The sequence below is a fragment of the Ursus americanus genome, chromosome 5 (assembly GCF_024610735.1).
Source record: "Ursus americanus isolate L20-20 chromosome 5, mUrsAme1.1.p, whole genome shotgun sequence".
NCBI classification, from domain to species: Eukaryota; Metazoa; Chordata; class Mammalia; order Carnivora; family Ursidae; genus Ursus; species Ursus americanus.
The window spans coordinates 50660692-50682055 of NC_142131.1; the positions used below are offsets into that span (position 1 = coordinate 50660692).

At 42.1% G+C, this 21364-nt stretch overlaps 1 protein-coding gene across 7 annotated transcripts in view; it reads left to right on the forward strand.

Annotated features, from left to right (window-relative positions):
• NR3C1 (nuclear receptor subfamily 3 group C member 1) overlaps positions 1-21364 on the forward strand; it is a 122078-nt gene that overhangs the window by 87504 nt on the left and 13210 nt on the right. For 6 of the 7 annotated variants that reach the window (XM_045794385.2, XM_045794387.2, XM_045794383.2 and 3 more), the window contains exons 3-6: positions 4481-4647; positions 9965-10081; positions 17372-17650; positions 18624-18768. In XM_045794385.2, the coding sequence (XP_045650341.1) occupies positions 4481-4647; positions 9965-10081; positions 17372-17650; positions 18624-18768 (708 nt within the window). The remainder of the gene's footprint in view (positions 1-4480; positions 4648-9964; positions 10082-17371; positions 17651-18623; positions 18769-21364) is intronic. The other variant, XM_045794388.2, reaches the window with a different exon arrangement.

The following is a 21364-nucleotide window of genomic DNA, read 5'->3' on the forward strand; positions in this document are numbered from 1 at the left end:
CCATTTAGAAAGAGGGCAATTGAGATCGAGAGAGATTAAAAGGTCACCAAACTACTACATTGCAGTTAGGTTATGAAGTCTAGCCTGCCTGACTTTGAGTCCCCACTATTCTCTGTAACAGCAATTCTCCCTATGTAGTGCACGGGACCCCTGGGAGTCCCCAAGATCTTTTCAGAAATACATTCGAGATAATACACAGTCTCTATTTGCCTTTCTCACTGTGTTGGCATTTGCACTGACGGTACAAAAGCAATGATGAGTAAGTCTGCCGGCGTCCTGGGGCACAGTAGTCATTGTGCGCACTCACAGTTCAAGAATATCCTGGGGGAAGCAAAATATTACTAAGTCTTTTAAATCTCCACTTTTGACAATGTCCTTTTACTGTCCATCTGTGTGACAGAATGGGAAGATGCGTAAAGCTTATTATGCACTTAGGCTTGTGTCAAAGAGGAGTAGGTGTAAGACTGTTTATGTTGTGCGGTGAACAGCCACCTTTTTCGTGGCAGACCATGAATAAACTATGGTGTTTAGCCTGCGCGCTTGGTAGAGGTTTTCTCAGAAATGATTGAAGTGAGGTTATCAGTTCACGGAAGACAACAGTATTTGTTGCTGGTCCCTAAAAATTCGAGCTCTCAAACAAAATCTAGAACTTTTCTATCTGCCACTGTGAACTTGACAGATGTGACTCTTACATTGTTTAATGAACTGTGTCAACATTTGGAAAATCTGCCGAACTCAGTGAAACAATATTTTCCAAATGACTAATGCATGACAGGACGAAATCATGCATGGGGGTAAAAGATCCATTCAAAGTGCGAGACAGCCCCGTGGATGTTAATGTAACGGCGTTACAAAAATTTCGCTGATAGGGTTTCACACTGCGCACTGTAGCACTAACCTCTAAAACAACCAAAAAGGCATATTTGGGGGTAGAATCACAAAGAATATCTACAATTACCTGAACTTCATAAGCTCCCGGAGGACCATTAATCCTCCCCTGGCTCACAGGGAAGGATGTTTACAGCACTTTTCTTTACCTATAGTCCTCCAGGTAGTCTCATGTCACAGGAGGCACATAAAGAACATTCACCATGTTTCAAGGTTCATTATTTCAGTGATGCATTTCACCCACAATACGACTTACAGATATGCTATGACCTCTGTATCGTCACAGGGCCTGCTATTCAGGGGTGGTGAACGTGGGCTAAATGAAAGGATCTAATTTACCCACACATTTTACGTGCTCCTCAAGATGTGATTAGTTCTCACAATCCGTCCATGAGCCTCCTCTCGTCACTTGTTTTTCTTGCAGGAGAACTCAAGAGAAAAACCCAGCTTTGCATGTGTTTTGTTTTTTTGTTTTCCTTTCTCTCAACTCTAATGTAAACCCCATGGCCTCAGGAATAAGCTGGTGTTGAGCACACTCTCCACTGTAAATGGGCAACAGCATCTGAGGATCCACTTGGAACAAGGCACTTTGTTTCTAGGAGTTTTCACTGAAAAGAAAGCACGGTGGATAGAGTCAGTCCATAAGAGCAGCTCTTAGCATCTTCAGAACGTTTGGCACAGCTGTCAGCACACGCTGATCAAAGACCCTGGACATGTTAGGTTTTCCATTCAAAGGGGTGTGAGGCACACTCAGATTCTTACGTGCTTTTGATTTCTTTCTGTCCCGTATTTGCCATGTATCCCTATTAAATGATGGCGAGTCCGTGTGGTTTGCTGTCGTGCTAGCCCTTCATTGGACTGCAGCCTTTCAGTATCAGAGGGTCACCCTTGGAGTTGTGTGCCATGTTTCCCAGTGATGTTCACTACAGGCCATCCTCGTCTTCATTTTTGTGTGACAAAAACGGACTTCCTCCACTGATGTCTGTGGTACACTTGGCAGTGTTCCACGTGCTCCGTGCTTACGTGAGGTAGCATAGAAGGACTGAGGGGAGGCCAGGAGGCTGACCGGAATTACAGATCCCTAGCTACACGTGCATCGGTGCATTCGCTCATTTCATTTTCCCTTTCCCTGTTGCCGTCGGTCGCTCGTGCTTCAGCGGCCTATTTTGCATAGGCTCTAATTTATAAGCTAGAATTTGGGAACACCATCCTGGGTTTTAGGCTTTATACTACTTTCCACTTACATAATACTTACATAATGCTTTTTCATAAAATCTCTAGTTTTCCTGAAACAGCAAAGAAGGAACATCTACAGAGTGGTTGCTCAATGCAGGAACAAGGTGCTAGATTTTGTATTCTCCTGTTTTCACATCACACACATGTACACAGGTGATGTCCTTCCCAGTCTGCTTGTGGAAACTGAGGCTCAAAGCAGTAGCCACCAGCCCAGGGTCACACAGGCTTTTCTGTGCTAGGGCAGGGATCTGAAGCATGTCGGTTTAACTGCAAACAAACAAACAGGCCCCCGATCACCGGGCTGCTCAGAGGCGACAAGGTTGTATTCATGAAGTGTTTTACAAAGTACAGGCACACCTCCTTGTAGGGCACTCTGCTTTATTGCTCTTAAGGTTGGCACAGAGCGTCAGTTTGTAAAAAATACAAAGTCAAGCAAGCCTTTCAGTGCTGTGTCACATTTTAGTAATTCTCTCGCTATTTCAGATGTTTTCTTTATTGTAGTTGTTATGGTGGTCTGTGAATGATGACTCGCTGAGAACTCAGATGATGGTTAGCATTTTTTAGCAATGAAGTATTTTTAAATTAAGGTATATACATTGTTTTTGTAGACATAAAGCTCTTGCACACCTTAATAGACTACAAAATCGTATAACTTTTATATGCCCTGGGAAACCGAAACAGTCATTTGACTTGCTTTCTTGCGATACTCACACTTGCCTGCTGTCTGTGGTCCGGAACTGAACCTGCAGCATCACTGAGCTATGTCTCTACTACAAAGAACTAGCATCACTGAGCTATGTCTCTACTACAAAGAACTATGTAAAAAAAAAAAAAAAAAAAAAAAAATTTTAAATACATACACATGTGTGTTTTTGTGTAATGTATACAAATACATATAATTGGCTGAGGAAACATTACAGAAGTAACCTTTCAAATCTTTAAATATTACACTCGTTTTCCGTAAACAACTGGTTGGTCCCTAAAAATAGCTGTCAGATGACAGAGATGGGCTGAGCAGGAATAGGAGCATCTTCAGGACTTAAGCCAAGGAAGTTTTTGCTTCCCTAACACATTGCTGTGTTCACTCACTCTAAGACCTTCCCACTTCTCTGTCAGACTCTGGCCCAGAGCAGCCACTCTGCATTAGTCACAAGTTTCCATTCATCCAGGGCGGCTCACGCCAGACCTACAGCAGAGTCATTTCAGGTGATTGTCTCCCACTGTAGGCGGTCAGCATGTGCTTCGTCCACTCTCCCAAACCCAGCAAGGAATCAATACCTTGTGATAGAGAAGTCTCCAGAAGTTCCTGACAGTGTTCAGAGAACATCACGGAACCCTGAGGCCTATTCCCAGAACCAGGGTGGTGGGAACACTGTTTGACAGAAGCCTCTTCGACAGAGGATCGGCCAGGTGTAGTGGCTTCATTTGCGGATAGAATTAAGGGGAGCTTTGGGGCTTGTAGAAAATCTCCAAAACAAATGAGGAGTAGAGGATCTTCTTCAAACACCAGAACAGCACTCATTGTGGTGAGCAGTCTGCAAAAAAGGAAAAACGGGAGCTAGTCGGAGAAGCAGATTCCCCCTTTCCTCCTTTTTCTTAAGCCGTACCTTCAGAAAGTATGGAGTGCGGAGGGCAGAACAACGGCCCCCCTGCCAAAGCCCAGTGCTCTTTCTGCTCTCACCGCGAGCCAGACGCCAGGCTGAGAATCCCGCTCCTGCATCTCTCCTCTGGAAGCCATATGTTCAGCCCAGACGACCCTGGGAATGAGAGATGTTGGCCCAAACTTGACTACTGTAAAAAGCTGCAGTTCTCGTGGAGGGAATTGGGGGGGGGGGGAGCCTGTCCTGACTCGTGACTGAATTTAGAAAGATGCCTAAATGAGATCTCAAAAATCAAAAATTAAATTGACGTCCTAAGCAATTAAAGGGGGAGGAGGCATCTTTCTGAAGTGACCGATACATACTGTGTCTGGCCCACGGTGGTAGATGCAGGCTATCCAGTGAGCCGGACTCAACTGCACACTTAAAAATGGTGACTGATACCATACGCACAGGACACTTTCATAAAGGGGACGATGAATATAAACAAACCCTCCGCAACTAACAATTCCAGTTTCTGAGTGAAGCTCGTTTTGACCATTCTTCTTAGGGAAGTGACCTCACTCTTAATTTTGTCTCAAGAAGAATCAGACATTACTTGAATATATGTAGGTGGGCAGCTGTAGCGCCTGCTAGCCAATGAAGCCAGTGTGAACATGCGTGCTGGGGAGTGAGGAGGTAAGACAAGTGGATGTTGATATTTCTTGGGCAGTCATGACAGTTAGTTAAATCATGTCCCTGCTTTCTTCCTTCTTTAGCCCTGGAATGAGACCAGATGTCAGCTCTCCTCCATCCAGCTCCTCCGCGGCAACGGGACCACCTCCCAAACTCTGCCTTGTGTGCTCTGACGAAGCCTCAGGGTGTCATTACGGGGTCTTGACTTGTGGGAGCTGCAAAGTATTCTTCAAAAGAGCGGTGGAAGGTAGTGTGTGTTTTGAAGAGTTTTATTTTTCCTCTATTGGGTTCTTGTCTCTCAAGGTAGATTTTGAAGTTTCTGTTATATGCAAACCCCACTCAGGCTGGACGTGAGGAAAGGCGGGTGGGGGAGAGGGGTTGGGTCTTAGGCCTTCTGGCAGGAAAGAGATTTTAAAAACCAACACAGGCGGAACTAGAAAAAATAGAACAGTATAAATTGAGGGGCGGGAGTCTGGTCAGAGAACAAAAGGTAACAACTACAAAAGGGCTGTCGTGTGAAATGATGTTGTTAGGGTCGGGCAGTAACATCATGTTCACTGTACCAGAATCGTGGGCTTTAACTCCCAGCAAGTAGTTGGTTCTAAAACCACCATTCCAGTGTGACAGAAATGAGTGACAGTAAGAACTAAGAGAGGGAAAGTCTCCGGATGGTTTTTTTTTTTTTTTTTTCCTATTGAGCCGGGAATCTTATTCAGCGTAAGAGCTGGTCCCTGTGCTCTGTCTGGTCACCGTCTACTTGAAGTGAAGGAGGAGTTAACAGTTTCCAGGAACGGAGGTTAAAAAAGGAGAAGCAAGTGACAAACTGCCTAAGGAGGTTAAGAAATAAATAAGGTATTTCAGAGGAGCTGATTTCACTAAATTATTATATTAATATGAACTTTACCCTTGTTGTGGATTCAGCCCGACAGGGGCAATAACATCAACTCCTTTAAGAAAGAGAAATTCATTCCGTTAGTATTGGAAGTTACTCAAATTATTTATTTCATCTTACCAGTGAACTGTCTTGGGAAAAAATCATGTACTTCAGTTCCCTGTAAAACAGGTTGAAGGTAGTGTGGCCCGAATGCATTACCTAAAGCTCTGATTATATTAATTTTTAAAGAAGTATAATTATCTATCCATTCACAGTATGAGGAGGATTATTAGAGTTCTGTTTGCATATCCTTAAGAGTCAGATGAGTCATTTTCTTTTGTTTGGATTAGTTTGTAATACATGAGCCAACTATAAAATTACTCCTGCTACCCCACACAGAGCACAGGGATGCAGGCTTTGCCCAGGTCAGGGGTCACACAGAGCGCCCAGCCCTCCCGGGTACGGTTACCACAGACCCGAGAGTGTGAAGCCTGTTCTTGTCCTCACGTTGGCTACTTCAGCACTTCATTAACTCGTGAGTTATTTCTGTGATATAAATGCAGTGATAGCAGTAATAAGATTACACTAACGTTGACAAATTGATTTCTGAAAGTGAAATTCAGAATGAGACCGTGGAACCTTAGAAGAAAGAGTGGGTATTTCAAAAAATATTTTAGTCAAAATGGAGGAAAAACGGGGCTATAAATTCAAATGCTTACAGGGACCAAGTGTATTCTGGCAAGAGAAGACATTTGGAGCAAGGAAGGCAGGCATTGATGTTCGAGAGGGCAAGCTTACCTAAAGCATCCAGTACCCTTTAAAAACAAACGCTAAACATCCCTCCCCCGTGAAATACCACTGGAGGACATATGCCCTCTGGGCTTAACCCCTGCTTTAAAATTAAATTCTTATAGTTGCTTTTAGGTACAAATTTCATAGAATATTAGCTGTACCATTTCCAAATGTTTATGTAACGTTTAAGTCTGATGGCTCGATTATGTAATTGATTAGTGGGAGAAGGTTTAACTGTGGAGTCTGTTAAGTAAATCCTATTTGGATTTTCATTTTCTCGCATGTCCCTTCCAGCTCCTAAATTCTGTAATCTTTTGATAACCTAGCACGTAGCAGTTTTACTTTTCCTGTCTAGACATCATGGAAATGGGTTAAAGCCCAGGTACATATTTTGGAGCACTTTCTTAGGTAGTTACAGAGATGCAGTTTGTAAGATCTGCATTACACCTGGCACTCAATTTTCAGCACCTGTTGGAAATAATAGTTACCCCACCCTCAGATTGGCATAAGGTAAATACCCAAACATACAGCTGGTTTTAAGAAATTTGCACAAGTTTTACTTATTATCTAAATCCTTGATCTGGGCTGAATGGCTATTTTGAAGTTTTTAACTCAATATTCTGGGATTCGCCTTTCTGCACACAAAAGAAAACTCTGGGTAGCTTCACTTCTTTCCATGTATGCTGGTTCACTGATAACCTCCCCCGACCCGAGTCCCTCTGACTTACATCCCCTTTTGCACAGAAGTACGTGTAAGCTTTGTTGGTGGGTCATAATGGCGGTAGGCATCCAGTACCCTCACTGTACCATGAACCCAGTACTATGTTTTATGTTTGTCACACCATTCAACTAAGGGCTCCGTGAGCTCACAGAGGCTGCAGTGATCCTACTTGATAGTCGAGGAAACTGAGGCTGAGGTGTAAGAAGCAGCACTGGCATCCCAGCACAGCTGTCTCCAAACAGGCTGTTAACCTCTGTGCTACACTGACCCTCTGAGAGTATACAACCAAAGTTTTCTCATCTGAGAGTTCATATCATCGAGTGAGATACAGAGCTGAAAGCAGTGCAAGGGAGTTATTTACCAGCTAGCATTTATGGAGTGCTCACAACGTGTAGCTGCTGCTTGTAAGAGTCTTCTACACAACTGCCTTCAGCCCTTGCAGAAGCCCAGCTAGCTAGGTGCGAATGTTCCAGCTTTGCAGATGGGGAAATAGGAGTCAGAAAATGTAATAAACATTACTGAGATCACAGAGCTGGGAAACAGAGCTGCAGTTCAGATCAAGGGCTTCCTGGCCCTCACGAGGGCACGTCTACCACACCACACAGTTTTTGAGAGCAGGTAAAGAAAGAAGCTGAAGCTCACAGACTGTACATTTAAGACCTGGATGTTTCAAATAGGGTAAACCAAGTGCAGAAACCCCCAGAACATGCCCTTTTTTTGGACCACTGTTTTTTGGGTTTTTTTTTTTTTGTTTTTAACTTAAAAACAACTATTTTACTCTCCATACTGCGTTAGTTATCTATTGCTGTGTAACAAATGAGGCCAAAAATTAGTGGCTTAAAACAGCAGGCACTGATTGTGTCCTGCAGTTTCTGAGTCAGGAATTTGAAAGGAAGTGAGTAGCAGGGCAGTCCTGGGCCCCTCACGAAGTCATATTCAGACTTGTAGGTTGGGGGTGCAGTCATCCAGACTGGAGCCCGAGGATCCACTTCCAAACCTGTCAACACTGCTTTTGTCAGGGAGCTTCAGTTCCTTGCTATGTGGGACTCAGCTAGGGCTGCTCTCAACCGAGCAGCTGGCCTCCCCCAGAACAAATGATTCACAGTAGAGAGTAGACTATGGAAGTAATCATGTCCTTATGACTTAATCTCAGATGTGACATACTGTGACTTCAGCCACATTTTATTGGTCGCACAAGAGTGTGAATACAAAGAGGCAGAGACCACTGGGGGCCATCCTGGAGGCTGGCTACCAAACCAACCATAAATAGAAACCAGAATTACTTGCCAAAAATAGGTATTAACCATAAAAATAAATACAATGCAAACAAAACAATGTTAAAAAAATCACAGCTGTCTTGAAGTCTTTTCTCCTCCCATCTCCTATCAGGTAGAAGAGGAATTTACAAAGTGGCAGAAGACATAGGAACTCCAAACTAAAATGACTCACTGTCTTATCAGAAGGAGTGACCATTAGTGATGCATGCCCATGTCTTGTAAAATAGTGCCCACTAGCTGAAACTCCTCCTTTTATAGATAAGACACAGACTTGCCCAGCTTCACGCTAATAACCAGGACTGATTTTAACTTACAGTGTCCCCCTAATCCAGTAGCTCAGATCCTGTAGGACAGTGATGTGAGGCGATGTTTATGGGGTAGAATTTCTTTATATTTTAACTGCTCCAACTATGGATGCGTCCATTGTTTCTCCTTTTGCTTTAAGAAGGTTAGAATCACTGGATTAGTGCTTCCATTTCATGTCACCCAGAGAAGTCATGAAACGTACACAACACAGAAAGGAATGGAAATAGCTGGTACAGACTTTGGCCTTGGAGGGCAGCTCTGGAACAAAGCTCAACTGTAGGCCACTAGTCAACTAGGTGGCCTACTCCTCACACAGACTAGAACCTGATACAGTTAACCATGTGCCCAAAACACATGCTTAATAGCATGGTGATGTATCCTAAAGACGTGAACAGAGTTTGTTTCCATCCAAGTCTTAGGCTATCCCGTGCAGAGAAGATCCTGACCCAGAAACTGGAATGAGGTATATTCAACCTAGTGAGTTGATAATGGTGATTTTTCTCTTTTCTCTGAAGGTGATTTCTTCGTGAGAATAAATTTGGTAGCCAGCCTCCAAATACCATCCCCTCTAGCGTGAGGTTCATGGACTCTGAGTGGTCCAGTGTTTGTGTAGCTGCACTGGTCTTGTGCAGGAGGGTCCTTTCAGAGTTTTTGTCAGGCCAGCAGATCCTCAGAGTTTCCTTCAATAACCAAATTAAAAGAAAACTACAGGAATGTGCATTTTGCAGCGGGTAAGGGTACAGAGACTTTAAGTCTTTGCCTGTCAAATTTTTTTGCTAGGTGAAAACTGCACTTCTGCCTCTTACCACATTACTAAATCCTAGGTGCCAAAAGATTTTAGACAGCAACAGTTGTAAATATTTGGGGTCAGTGGTCAGACATTCTCACATTGTAAAAGCATGTGAATGAATGAACAAGTATCAGTCAGATCCATGTACTAGTAGTTAGTTGGCCAGCGGTGTGATATCCCTAACTAGTTGCTGGCAGCCTTCCCCTTCAAGATGAGTTGTGGCACCTGTCACAGAGCTGAGGGGGGAGCACACTGGATTTGCAGGTGGTGGCCTAATGCTGAATCAGAGTCCTTTTCCATGTGGGACTCAGACTATTTGGAAAGCAGTTTCTTCTTTGTTTAACCCTCCTTAGCATTAAGTGAGAAGTCATAATGAAGGAGGGCTTACAGACATCCTCAGTAGCTGTTAAACTGTGCTTGAAACAGTTTCTCCCTGTATCTGGAATGAGGTGGCCATGGAAGGCGGTGCCTGGGAAGGGGCAAGAGGATGGTGGGTTGTGAAGGGTTCTGCTTCCCCATCAGGGAGGTGTTCAGTTTGGGAAAACAGATGGTACACTGAGCACTGGTACACTTTTCTCTATGTATATACTGCAGTGCTTTTCATGAACTACGATTATTTGTTGAACAGAAAAAGATTTTTTTAAGGTGAACTCGCAACTCTGTAAGGGCCATGTAAGTAAGCGAGTGTGCTGTACCTTTCTTAATCACTGCCCGTGGTCAACCCAAATGAGAAACGCAGCAAGTCTCTCCATAAAAATTTCCTTTAAAACCTGAGAAATTTTGACAGCACCTTTGTTTTCCATCTAGGACAGCACAATTATCTTTGTGCTGGAAGAAATGATTGTATCATTGATAAGATTCGAAGAAAAAACTGTCCAGCATGCCGCTATCGAAAATGTCTTCAAGCTGGAATGAACTTGGAAGGTAATGTAAATGCCTGAAAGGAATGGTCTCTGCATACATATAAAAATGCATTATTTTCCTTTTTAAAATGAAAGCAAAAGTAAGAATTTAGTTATTACAATATATGTGCTTGACTAACGTAATTTTATATGATTGCTTTGTAAACTAGGAGTTTTTTAATGAATATTTCATATCCTGTTTGTTTTCTCACTAGCTCTTGATGGCGCACACAGCCTTCATTATAGCCAGACTGTATACTAAGAAAGTCAACTACGTAACAATGACTTCAAAGCAACATTACTCATAGCTTTTTCTCCTCCCTTTCTGCAGCTTCCAAACTCTTCCCTAGAGTTGAAAATGATTCTCTGTCAGATGTATTTACCTGTCCCTTTTCCTCTCATTCACCTTTTACCTGGCTCTATAGCTGCAGAAATGCAGATGGACGACACATCTGCCCGGGGAAGTAACTCCTCAAGGAGGTACTGGGATGGGTTTGCCTTTGCCCTCCAAGTAAAGAAGAAACCTGACACTAGTTAGAACTTTTGCCTTTCATACCCCTGTTTCTCTAACAAGTTGTATAATTAACCTTGATCTCATCATTTAAAAACTTTGGAAATTCTGCTGTAGTTGAGAATGCGAGGTCCACGAAGGTAGCAGTGGTGCTGGAAGAACCCACACACTTTGTCCTTAGTAGCACTTTCCCTCTCCAGAACCCACTAAGGAGGCAGGCCGGAAACAGGCAGCGAATCAGACAGTGCCTGCAGTTAAGGAGCGTACTGTCTACCGAGGTTGCAGAGTCTGTCACTGGACAGCACGGTGGGCTGCAGAACGGGCCAGAGCCCCGGGAGCACGAGTAGGGGCATCTCGTTCTGTCCTGGGAAGCTGGGAAAGCTCCCTTGACAGAAAAAACACTGACTTTGAAATCTAGAAAAGCTGAGGAGGAGGAGTTAGGTAAAATAAAATAAAGGCAGAGACACCATCAGATTTGTACTTTAGAAAGACTCATCTTGTCTAGAGAGACCGGTGGACCGACCCTAGAGGTAATCCAGAGAACACATCGTGATGTAGGAGGGAGAAGAGCAAGTGTGTGGTTCTTCTGGTAGAAGGGAGACGGGCGCTGGTGCCATCTGGCATGCACTGTGTGTGGACCTGTTTTCAACTATTAAATAGATTGCTGGGTTTGACTGTGAAGAGTCTCATTCCCCAATTTCACAGATGAAGTGCGCCATGTCGAAGCCGGTCGTGATACACCAGTCACTTAACCCGATGTTTTCTAAGTGTGACTAGGTTGCTTAAACTTGACTGCAAAGTACCAAACACGTTACGCACTGATTTAAAGAAAGTGATAGCAGCCCATGTTCTTGTAGGTGTTATGGAAGCCACAGAGATGAATGCCATTTTCACGTAGTTCATTTTCAAGGGCCACAAGGATAGTTGTTTTGTTCTTTTTATTTCTGCCCTGATCTTACTTTCTTTTTGCTGCTCTCTAACCACTTAAATATACTTTATTTTCTTTATATAAAATTTCTCCTCCCTCTTACAACTCTGCAACAACCACAGTGCCCTCCCTCACTAGAAGACAACCAGGACAGCTAGAGACCGCTCAGTTTCTGTGTTAACAAAATACCGTCACTGCCCTTTCCAATCAGATCTTTAAATAAGCATACAGTTGAGACGGAGGTACAGTTTCTGAAAACACTATTAAAAAGAAAAAAACATACACTGTATGCTTTTATAAGATGTCAATATAAGATAAGAGAATAGTGGGGACACTAGCATTTGTTAAGAGCTACTTCGTGCTAGTCTCTATCCTTTTTTCTACTCACAGAGGTTATTTGAGATCCTTACACATTAGTAAGAACACTTTGGAGCAGGGCCAGATTAACCTCTACCCACTTCTCTACTCCAGAGTTCTGGTTTGTTACTTAAGAATGTATCAGATACTAGGTAGGACGTATGATACATGGTAACATAGTTTTATTAAAAAAAAACTGAAAGGCTAAAATCTAAATTTATAGAGGTTTTCTTATGTGGTTTTTAATGTGAAAGCCTCATTTTTGTTTTCAATTATTCCTGTATATATAAAACCGTTATTTGGAGTAGGTATGTGTCTATGCCAGAAATGTTTGGCAGAGCATAATAGAGTGGATCCTTGAACAAATGCAGGTTTGAACTGTGCAGGTCCACTTAAAATGGAATTTTTAAATGTATTTTCTCTTTCCTTAGGATTTTCCTAATGAAATCTTTTCTCTGGTTCCTTTATTGTAGGAATGCAGTTTATAACAAACAATGTACAAAATTATGTGTAGAGTAAATCAACTGTTGTGTTGTTGATAAGGCTTCTGGTCAACAGTAGGCCACCAGTGACCTTTTTGGAGATTCGAAACTTACATGGAGATTTTTGACTGCATGGGGTTTGGTGCCCTTAACCCCACGTTTTCAAGGCTCAACTGTATTGAAGAACAAGATAGAGGAGTCAAGTGTTTCCTTTTGTTAGTATTTTTTTTAACCGTAATCTTTAGAAACATTCCCTTTCAGGACTGCCCCAAAATAACGTTGCAGAACAAGTCAGCTCTTCTCAGAGCTGATTCCTGATTCTCTCCATAAATGTACCTTAGTATCAGAAATGGTATTGGTGCAAGAGCATCCAAATATACCAAGTAATTCTCCAGATTTATTTTAAGGCAGCTTTTCTCAATGCTTCAAGTGCCTGGCAATTGAGTACAGATAAGTTTTTTAAGGGTAATCCTCAATGTTTTACTTCATTTTAGGGTGTATTGTAATCATTCCAAATTACAGCTTTATTTTTGGTATAAAGAATCACGTGGAACTTAAAGGCAGGGAGGTTTTTGACATCAGATTTCATACTGAATATTTTTAAGTTTTAAACTAAATAAGATTTTTTTATTAAGAAAGGAGGGGAATGATCACAGACTCAAGAACACTTCTGTAGAAATCAGATGCTGACAATCTCTATGCTCCAAGGAGTCAGGAACTCGATATCAAATAAAACCTTAGGTGCTTAAAAATAGTGATTGCTGAACTAATTCAGTTAACAACTTCTTACTCAAGTTCTGTGAAAATGTACCAGTACACATTCTAGTCAGTATTTTGAGCTTTATTCAAAAGCATTAGTTCTCTCACTTAGGGCTATCGATAAATTGTAAGAAATTAATTCTATACTAAATACAGAAGATTTTTGAAAATCCACCAGCCTATCACTATCCTTTACCCTAATGTGGAGTGTAGGCGTTAACGTGAACAGAGGTCTTTATGGTACTATTTCAGGGCATTGATTTGGGACATGCATGTTCTCTTTTACCTTCTCAAAGAAGTACTTGCCACGATTTTGAAATGTACCTTTGGTGTTTAAAGTATTGCCTTATGTTACGTGTAGTAGCACTTCCTTTTTTAAAGTTGATCACTCCTCCCTCCAGCTGTACTATCTACATTCAAAATACTCTAAAGGCATATTCTACCACCAGTGGAGGTAATGATAGCTCTATAGCACTTACCGGGTGCCACCAACTGTTCTAAGCCTTTTACGTATTTTAACTGATTTAATTCTCAGCCACCCTCTGAGCAAGGTACCAGTATTACCCTCACCGTACAGAAGAGGGAAACTAAGGCCCAGGGAGTAACTGGGAGATCCCACCGACTGCGTGACAGAGCCAGGGTTTAAATTCAAACATGCTGGCTTCAGATTTATGCTCATTACTACCACACCATACTGTGTTTTCAGCAGAGCATGGTAAAATAAAAATAGCTCTGTCATGATCCTTTTTCTGTGTTTTGAAATGTTACATGAGAATTCTTCAATTTCTCACTATCATATTCAAAACAGTGCCCAATAATGGGACCATTCTATCATTTTAAGGACAAAGAATCTAACAATTATTTTTAAAGGTGATGACTATTTTCGTCTTAGCAAAATGGGTTGTATAAGTGAGGCAGATGATACATTTCTTCTTTCATATAAATTCTGTTCATTGGATCTATTTGTGTGTGAGGCCAATATTACCTTGATCCCCAAACCAGGCAAAGACCCCAACAAAAAGGAGAATTACAGACCGATTTCCCTCATGAATATGAACGCCAAAATTCTCAACAAGATCCTTGCTAATAAATAGAATCCGACAGTACATTAAAAGGATTATCCACCATGACCAAGTGGGATTCATCCCTGGGGTGCAAGGGTGGTACAACATTCACAAATCTATCAGTGTCATAGATTTTATCAACAAGAAAAAAGCCAAAAATCATATGATTCTCTCAATAGATGCAGAAAAAGCATTTGACAAAATACAGCATCCTTTCCTGATTAAAACACTTCAGAGTGTAGGGATATCTCATAAAATCTCATAAAAGCCATCTATGAAAAGCCTACTGCAAATATTATTCTCAATGGGGAAAAGCTGGAAGCCTTTCCCTTAAGATCAGGAACACGACAAGGATGCCCACTCTCGCCACTATTATTCAACATAGTACTAGAAGTCCTTGCAACAGCAATCAGACAACAAAAAGGGATCAAAGGTATCCAAATCGGCAAAGAAGAAGTCAAAATGTCTCTCTTCGCAGATGACATGATACTCTATATGGAAAACCCAAAAGAATCCACGCCCAAACTATTAGAAGTTATAGAGCAATTCAGTAATGTGGCGGGATACAAAATCAATGCTCAGAAATCAGTTGCATTTCTATACACGAACAATGAGACTGAAGAAAGAGAAATTAGGGAATCCATCCCATTTACAATAGCACCAAAAACCATAACGTTACCTTGGAATTGACGTAAAGGATCTATATTCTATAAACTATAAATCGCTCTTGAAAAACATTGAAGAAGACACAAGAAGATGGAAAAATATTCCATGCTCATGGATCGGAAGAATTAACATAGTTAAAATGCCCAGGCTCCCCAGAGCAATCTACACTTTCCATGCTATCCCGATCAAAATACCGAGGACATTTTTCAAGGAACTGGAACAAATAGTCCTTAAATTTGTATGGAACCAGAAAAGGCCCCGAATCGCCAAGGAACTGTTGAAAAGGAAAAACAAAGCTGGGGGCATCACAATGCCGGATTTCGAGCTGTACTACAAAGCTGTGATCACACAGACAGCATGGTACTGGCACAAAAACAGACACATAGGCCAATGGAACAAAATAGAGAACCCAGAAATGGACCCTCGGCTCTTTGGGCAACGAATCTTCGATAAAGCAGGAAAAAACATCCAGTGGAAAAAAGACAGTCTCTTCAATAAATGGTGCTGGGAAAATTGCATAAGAATGAAACTTGACCACTGTCTCACACCATACACAAACATAAACTCCAAATGGATGAAAGACCTCGATGTGAGACAGGAATCCATCAGAATCCTAGAGGAGAACATAGGCAACAACCTCTACGACATCGGCCAAAGCAACCTTTTTTCATGACACATCCCCAAAGGCAAGAGAAACAAAAGATAAAATGAACATGTGGGACTACATCAAGATAAAAAGCTTCTGCACAGCCAAGGAAAACAGTCAAAAAAACTAAGAGGCAGCCCACGGAATGGGAGAAGATATTTGCAAATGACACTACAGATAAAAGACTGGTATCCAAGATCTACAAAGAACTTCTCAAACTCAATACACAAGAAATAAATAAATCATAAAATGGGCGGAAGATATGAACAGACACTTTTCCAATGAGGACATACAAATGGGTAACAGACACATGAAAAAATGTTCAAAATCATTAGCCATCAAGGAAATTCAAATCAAAACCATACTAAGATACCACCTTACGCCAGTTAGAATGGCAAAAATGGACAAGGCAAGAAACAACAATTGTTGGAGAGGATGTGGAGAAAGGGGATCCCTCCTACATTGTTGGTGGGAATGCAAATTGGTACAGCCACTCTGGAACACAGTGTGGAGGTCCCTTAAGAAGTTAAAAAATGAGCTACTTTATGATCCAGCCATTGCACTACTGGGTATTTACCCCAAAGATACAGACGTAGTGAAGAGAAGGGCCATATGCACCCCAACGTTCATAGCAGCATTGTCCACAATAGCTAAATCGTGGAAGGAGCCGAGATGCCCTTCAACAAGTGACTGGATTAAGAAGCTGTGGTCCATATATACAATGGAATATTACTCAGCTATCAGAAAGAACGATTTCTCAACATTTGCTGCAACATGGACGGCACTGGAGGAGATAATGCTAAGTGAAATAAGTCAAGCAGAGAAAGACAATTATCATATGGTTTCACTCATTTATGGAACATAACTAGGAAGATCGGTAGGAGAAGAAAGGGGGGTAATCAGAAGGGGGAACGAAGCATGAGAGACTATGGACTCTGAGAAACCAACTGAGGGCTTCAGAGGGGAGGGGGTGGGGGAATGGGATAGGCCGGTGATGGGTAGTAAGGAGGGCACATATTGCATCGTGCACTGGGTGTTATACGCAACTAATGAATCATCGAACTTTACATCAAAAAATAAAAAATTAAAAAAAGTACTCTGTGTTGCCTTCAGCAGCATATGGAGTTAAAAAGAAACATTCTCATTTGTAACTTCAAGAGTATGAATCTGTATTGTAATTTGATTACACTGTTCTATACTAAGAGTTAGAAGATAGCTTTACTTTGAAAAAGGGTGCTTTAGGTTTATGGAATCATCAATATAAATCTCTTACAAAAGGGAAATTTCCTACTGATAATACATGAACAAATGTAAAGTTCTTTCTTCATCTCCCCAAATGTTTCTAGACCCATGTAATATCCCTCATGTAAACGTAAAAACTGGACATTTCTGCTGTTGGAGTTACTGCTTCTAGCCTGGGATCTGCAATGTCATCGCAATACTTCTTGAGAAGAAGGGGACTCTGTGCAAAGTTATCAGCAGTATAACTCTCTTCCTTATTATCAGAATTTAGGTTAACCCTAAGCCCCAGTTTCTAGTCTGCTATTACAAGCTTGGATTCTTTCTTTCAAATGCTAGTGAAAGTGCTGCCTTATTGAACCAATGAAAATTTCAACTTTGAGACAAATTAATTGATGGAAGAACCTCTAGAAGTGCTTTGTTTAAATTGCTTTAGCATTATATTAAAAGACAGTTTTATATAAAGGATAACCAATGAAGAATCACCTGGCTTCACTCACTAATGGGTTCCTCTTGACTCTCTTGCCTTCTCTTCCTCCATGTCACTTTATAACTGATAGTTTCAGAAATTAAAATAACTTCTTGAAGAAACTCTGCAACGCAGACCATCCCCTTATAACTCATTTTTGTGTATATATGTTTTTTTTTTAACATCCACAGCTCGAAAAACAAAGAAAAAGATAAAAGGAATTCAGCAGGCCACTCCAGGAGTGTCACAAGAAACTTCTGAAAACCCTGCTAACAAAACAATAGTTCCTGCAACATTACCACAGCTCACCCCTACCCTGGTGTCCCTGCTGGAGGTCATTGAACCTGAGGTGTTATACGCAGGGTATGACAGCTCTGTCCCAGATTCCACTTGGCGGATCATGACCACACTTAACATGTTAGGTGGGCGGCAAGTGATTGCGGCAGTGAAATGGGCCAAGGCGATACCAGGTAAGACTCGGAAGGTACAGGGCTTTATATTGTCTTCAGTAGTGGCACTCTGGCTCTGTCATCCGAGTCCCACGAGCTGCCCTGTTTTCTCCTCCTCAGTTCTGGGGTCCCACCAGGGCAGAGGCCAGAAAGCGTGGGAGTGGAGAGTTTGTAATAAAACCCAGACGCTGCTCTCTGCTTTCCAGATGGTTGCTCAGAGCAGAGTGATTTGAGGTCGGACGAGGTCCTATCAAAACTAGAGTCACGGGACTTAGAATTCCTTTTGCACCCAAATCTAGGGCAAGAACACGTAGAATACTTTTCAGAACTCCATTTGTTTTCCTTTAGTGTTGTATCACTTTTAAAACTCAGGGTAAAATTGGTAAAAATCAGGTATGGTGACACTTTGTCAGCAGGTACTAAACTCTCAACTAGATGAAATGATATATGTTGAACGTAAATCTGAGCTAATCTCATTTTTAAGAGCATTTGACACTGAAGTCCCACTATTGGAACTTGATGTGGAACAGCAGAGGTCCACGTTGGTGTCAGCCCAGACTTTACGGCTGCAGGACATTTGACAAGCTTATGTTCACACCGATAGAGAAGAGACAGAGCAAGAATGAAGTACCCTGACCTCCTGTCGTCCCTACTCTGTCAAGAGGGAAAGAGGTGTAACTATCAAGGGACACTTTTAAAACTAAATTCATTGAGTAATATACCAATACCAAGTCAGGACTCTTTTTGCTTAAATAGGGAAAAAATGACAGTAAGTTTTATTACATTGGATGCTTATTAAAAAGCACTTGTGGGCTTTGATCTGAACATGTCAGATGACAGAGGAGAACTGTGCCCCCTCTGTGCTTCACTTCCTCTGTCAGAGGTCCCCCCAAACAAGGCTAAAGCCCTATCTGATCTGTGGCGGGTCCCAGAGAGATGGTCTTCTCTTCAGCAACTAGAATGTTTCCTCAATCCTCTCCTTCTCTTAATTCAGGATTCAGGAACTTACACCTGGATGACCAAATGACCCTACTGCAATATTCATGGATGTTCCTCATGGCATTTGCCCTGGGCTGGAGATCATATAGACAATCAAGTGGAAGCTTGCTGTGTTTTGCTCCTGATCTGATTATTAATGAGTAAGTTATCTGTGAGTCCTTTTTTAACCTGCTGATGTCTTCCTGATGGATTGCTATTATGATCATTCAGCACTGAATCAATTCTATCAGGTTTCTTAAAACTGGGCAAATTTGAAATAGAATTGTTTATCAATGCTTAATGGCAGGCCAGATGGACATGGGGCATTATTATTACTGTCCCAGGACATAGTGAAGGGTATACTTTTTAAAGATTTATTTATCCATTTTAGAGAGTGAGTGAGCAGGGGGAGTGTCAGAGGGAGAGGGAGAGAGAGCATCCCAGGCAGACTCCCTGCCTAGTGCAGAGCCCAACGCAGGACTCCATCCCAGGACCCTGAGATCATGAGAGATCATGACCTGAGCCAATATCAAGAGTCAGACACTTAACCTACTGAGCCACCAGGTGCCCCTGGAGGGTACTTTTTAATACAGTTGGGGTCAACTCTGGGGTCAGTTGATCTCACTTTGAATAGGGATGACTACAGATGAGGACATCTTGGCTGACGGGGTGGAAGGGACAGACCCTGAGACAAAAGGATCCTCATTGCATGGCACGGCCTACTCAGTGTTTTTTACTTGGACAGTTTTTTTAATCGGGAGAGAACCAATCAAATTTTCAGATTTTATAAATGAGCTATTCTTTTGTCTGCCAGGCCTCTGCTTCCATCTGTGAAGTATTTGAGGCGTCCCTTCCCCTGACCTCATTGCAGTTGTTTCCTGACTAGTTTTGTGCCTCCTGTCCTCCATTGTGTTAACAATTTTTTTTCTTACAAAAATACAGTTTGATCCCATCATTTACCTCCCCAACACACAGATGTCCTCGCTGTCTCCACCCTGCCCACCGGGTGCATACTCAGCATGGTTTCTGGCTTCCCCAAACCTGGCCTCTTTTTCTCTCTCACTGTTCTCTTTTATGGACGCAGCATTCCCAACTCAGAGGATCTGCTCCTCAAGCATCTCGACTCAGTACCTTGTAAGACCTCTCTGCTGTAAATCTCCAGCTCTTAAACCACTTTTCTACCTTATATTACAATTTTCTGTGCCTACTAACTTATCTCCTTTGTGAGAATGAAACCAAGGAGTTCTCACCCTCTCACACACATACCCATGGTCAGAGAAGAGTAAGAAATGAAGAAGAGTTAGTTGTGAGCACTGGGGTGCTTTTGACCAGAGGGCAAAAGAATCGATGAAACCCTAAATCCCATTGTTAGAACAGTCCCATTGCATCCTCTATGAGTCGATCCATGCTGAGTAGTTTGTGTTTAGAACTGGATGCTGTATTAAAATTTAGAGTGACAAATTTAATTATGTCCAGAATGGCAAAGAGTATGGAAATTTATATAAGTCAACAAACGGGATGTTCGGAGGAAAGAGAAAGGCACAGTTGGAAGCAAGGAGGACAGCCTACAGAGATACTTTTATGTGCTGGGTGTGCTAGGCCCTAAAACAATGGATAGGAGTTCCAGAAAAGCATCTCTTGGAGCAGTGTTAAATGGAAGGGCCTGCCTTATCATGTGGTAAGCTCATATTATTTTAAGCGTTTTAATAGAGACTGGATGATCTAGCTCCAGATATTCTTAAAGACATTCTTAGGCATTGTGAAAGAAGCTGCAAGTACTGGGGTAATTCTAGCTTCACAACACATCTTTATGCTGCTACGAGGTCATCCCAAGGGCACTTACCTGGCAGGATCAATACAAGCTACCTAAAGCAGAAATTTCACCTTTCTGCTGTCAGGCAAGCTGGCTGCATAAAAACCTAGTCCAGAAATCCTGGCTGAACTGAATCCTGAGTTAACGTTGGTGTTCTTTCTCTATTGGTGATGCTTATTTTCCAGCACAGTATTCTCTTGGTGATATATGAGTCCCTCCCAAGTGCCAGACACTATTTTAGGAGCTTGCGCTGTAATCATGAGCACAACAGACGAGGCCCCTGCTAACATTCCAATGGGGAAATGAAATAAATATCTGAAATTATTTTGGAGAGCCATAATACAATAGTGTGACGGGGGAGGGGGCAGGGAGGAAGGGGTGCAGGCTACTTTAGATTTGGGGCCCACAGAAGACCTCCTGGAGAGCTGAGCACCCAGTAATACAGAAGAACAAGCCGTGTGAAAGGTGGGGGTCTGCAAAGGGTGGAACTCCCCTACGAGCTTAGAAAAGTAGATCGAACAGAAGCCTGTAGGCCAGGAAACAGAGTTGAGATTGTATTCCAGGAGCAAGAAGCAGCCAGTGGAGGCCCTCAAACAGAGGATAACATGATGGAGAATGCATTAGAGGGAACCTAGTAAGCCTGGTACAGAGTAGCAGGGATCAAGCCAGACAAGCTTCTTGGCCGGTATGGCTTACACTCTACCCAATAACGACCAACCAGTTTCAAATGCTGCCACAAAACCTTGGTTTAACTGAGCAAGTGGTAAGAAGTGTTTAGAATTGACTCCTACGGAAATTAAGAAAGACAATCTGTGGCATGCACAACAGAAAACTAATTTCTCCAGTGTAAACTCAGATTATTCAGTACTCTCTTTAGATCCTGTGGACCCAGGAACAAGTTTACTTTCTCACAGTTCTCACCTATAGGAAATTAGCATTAATAG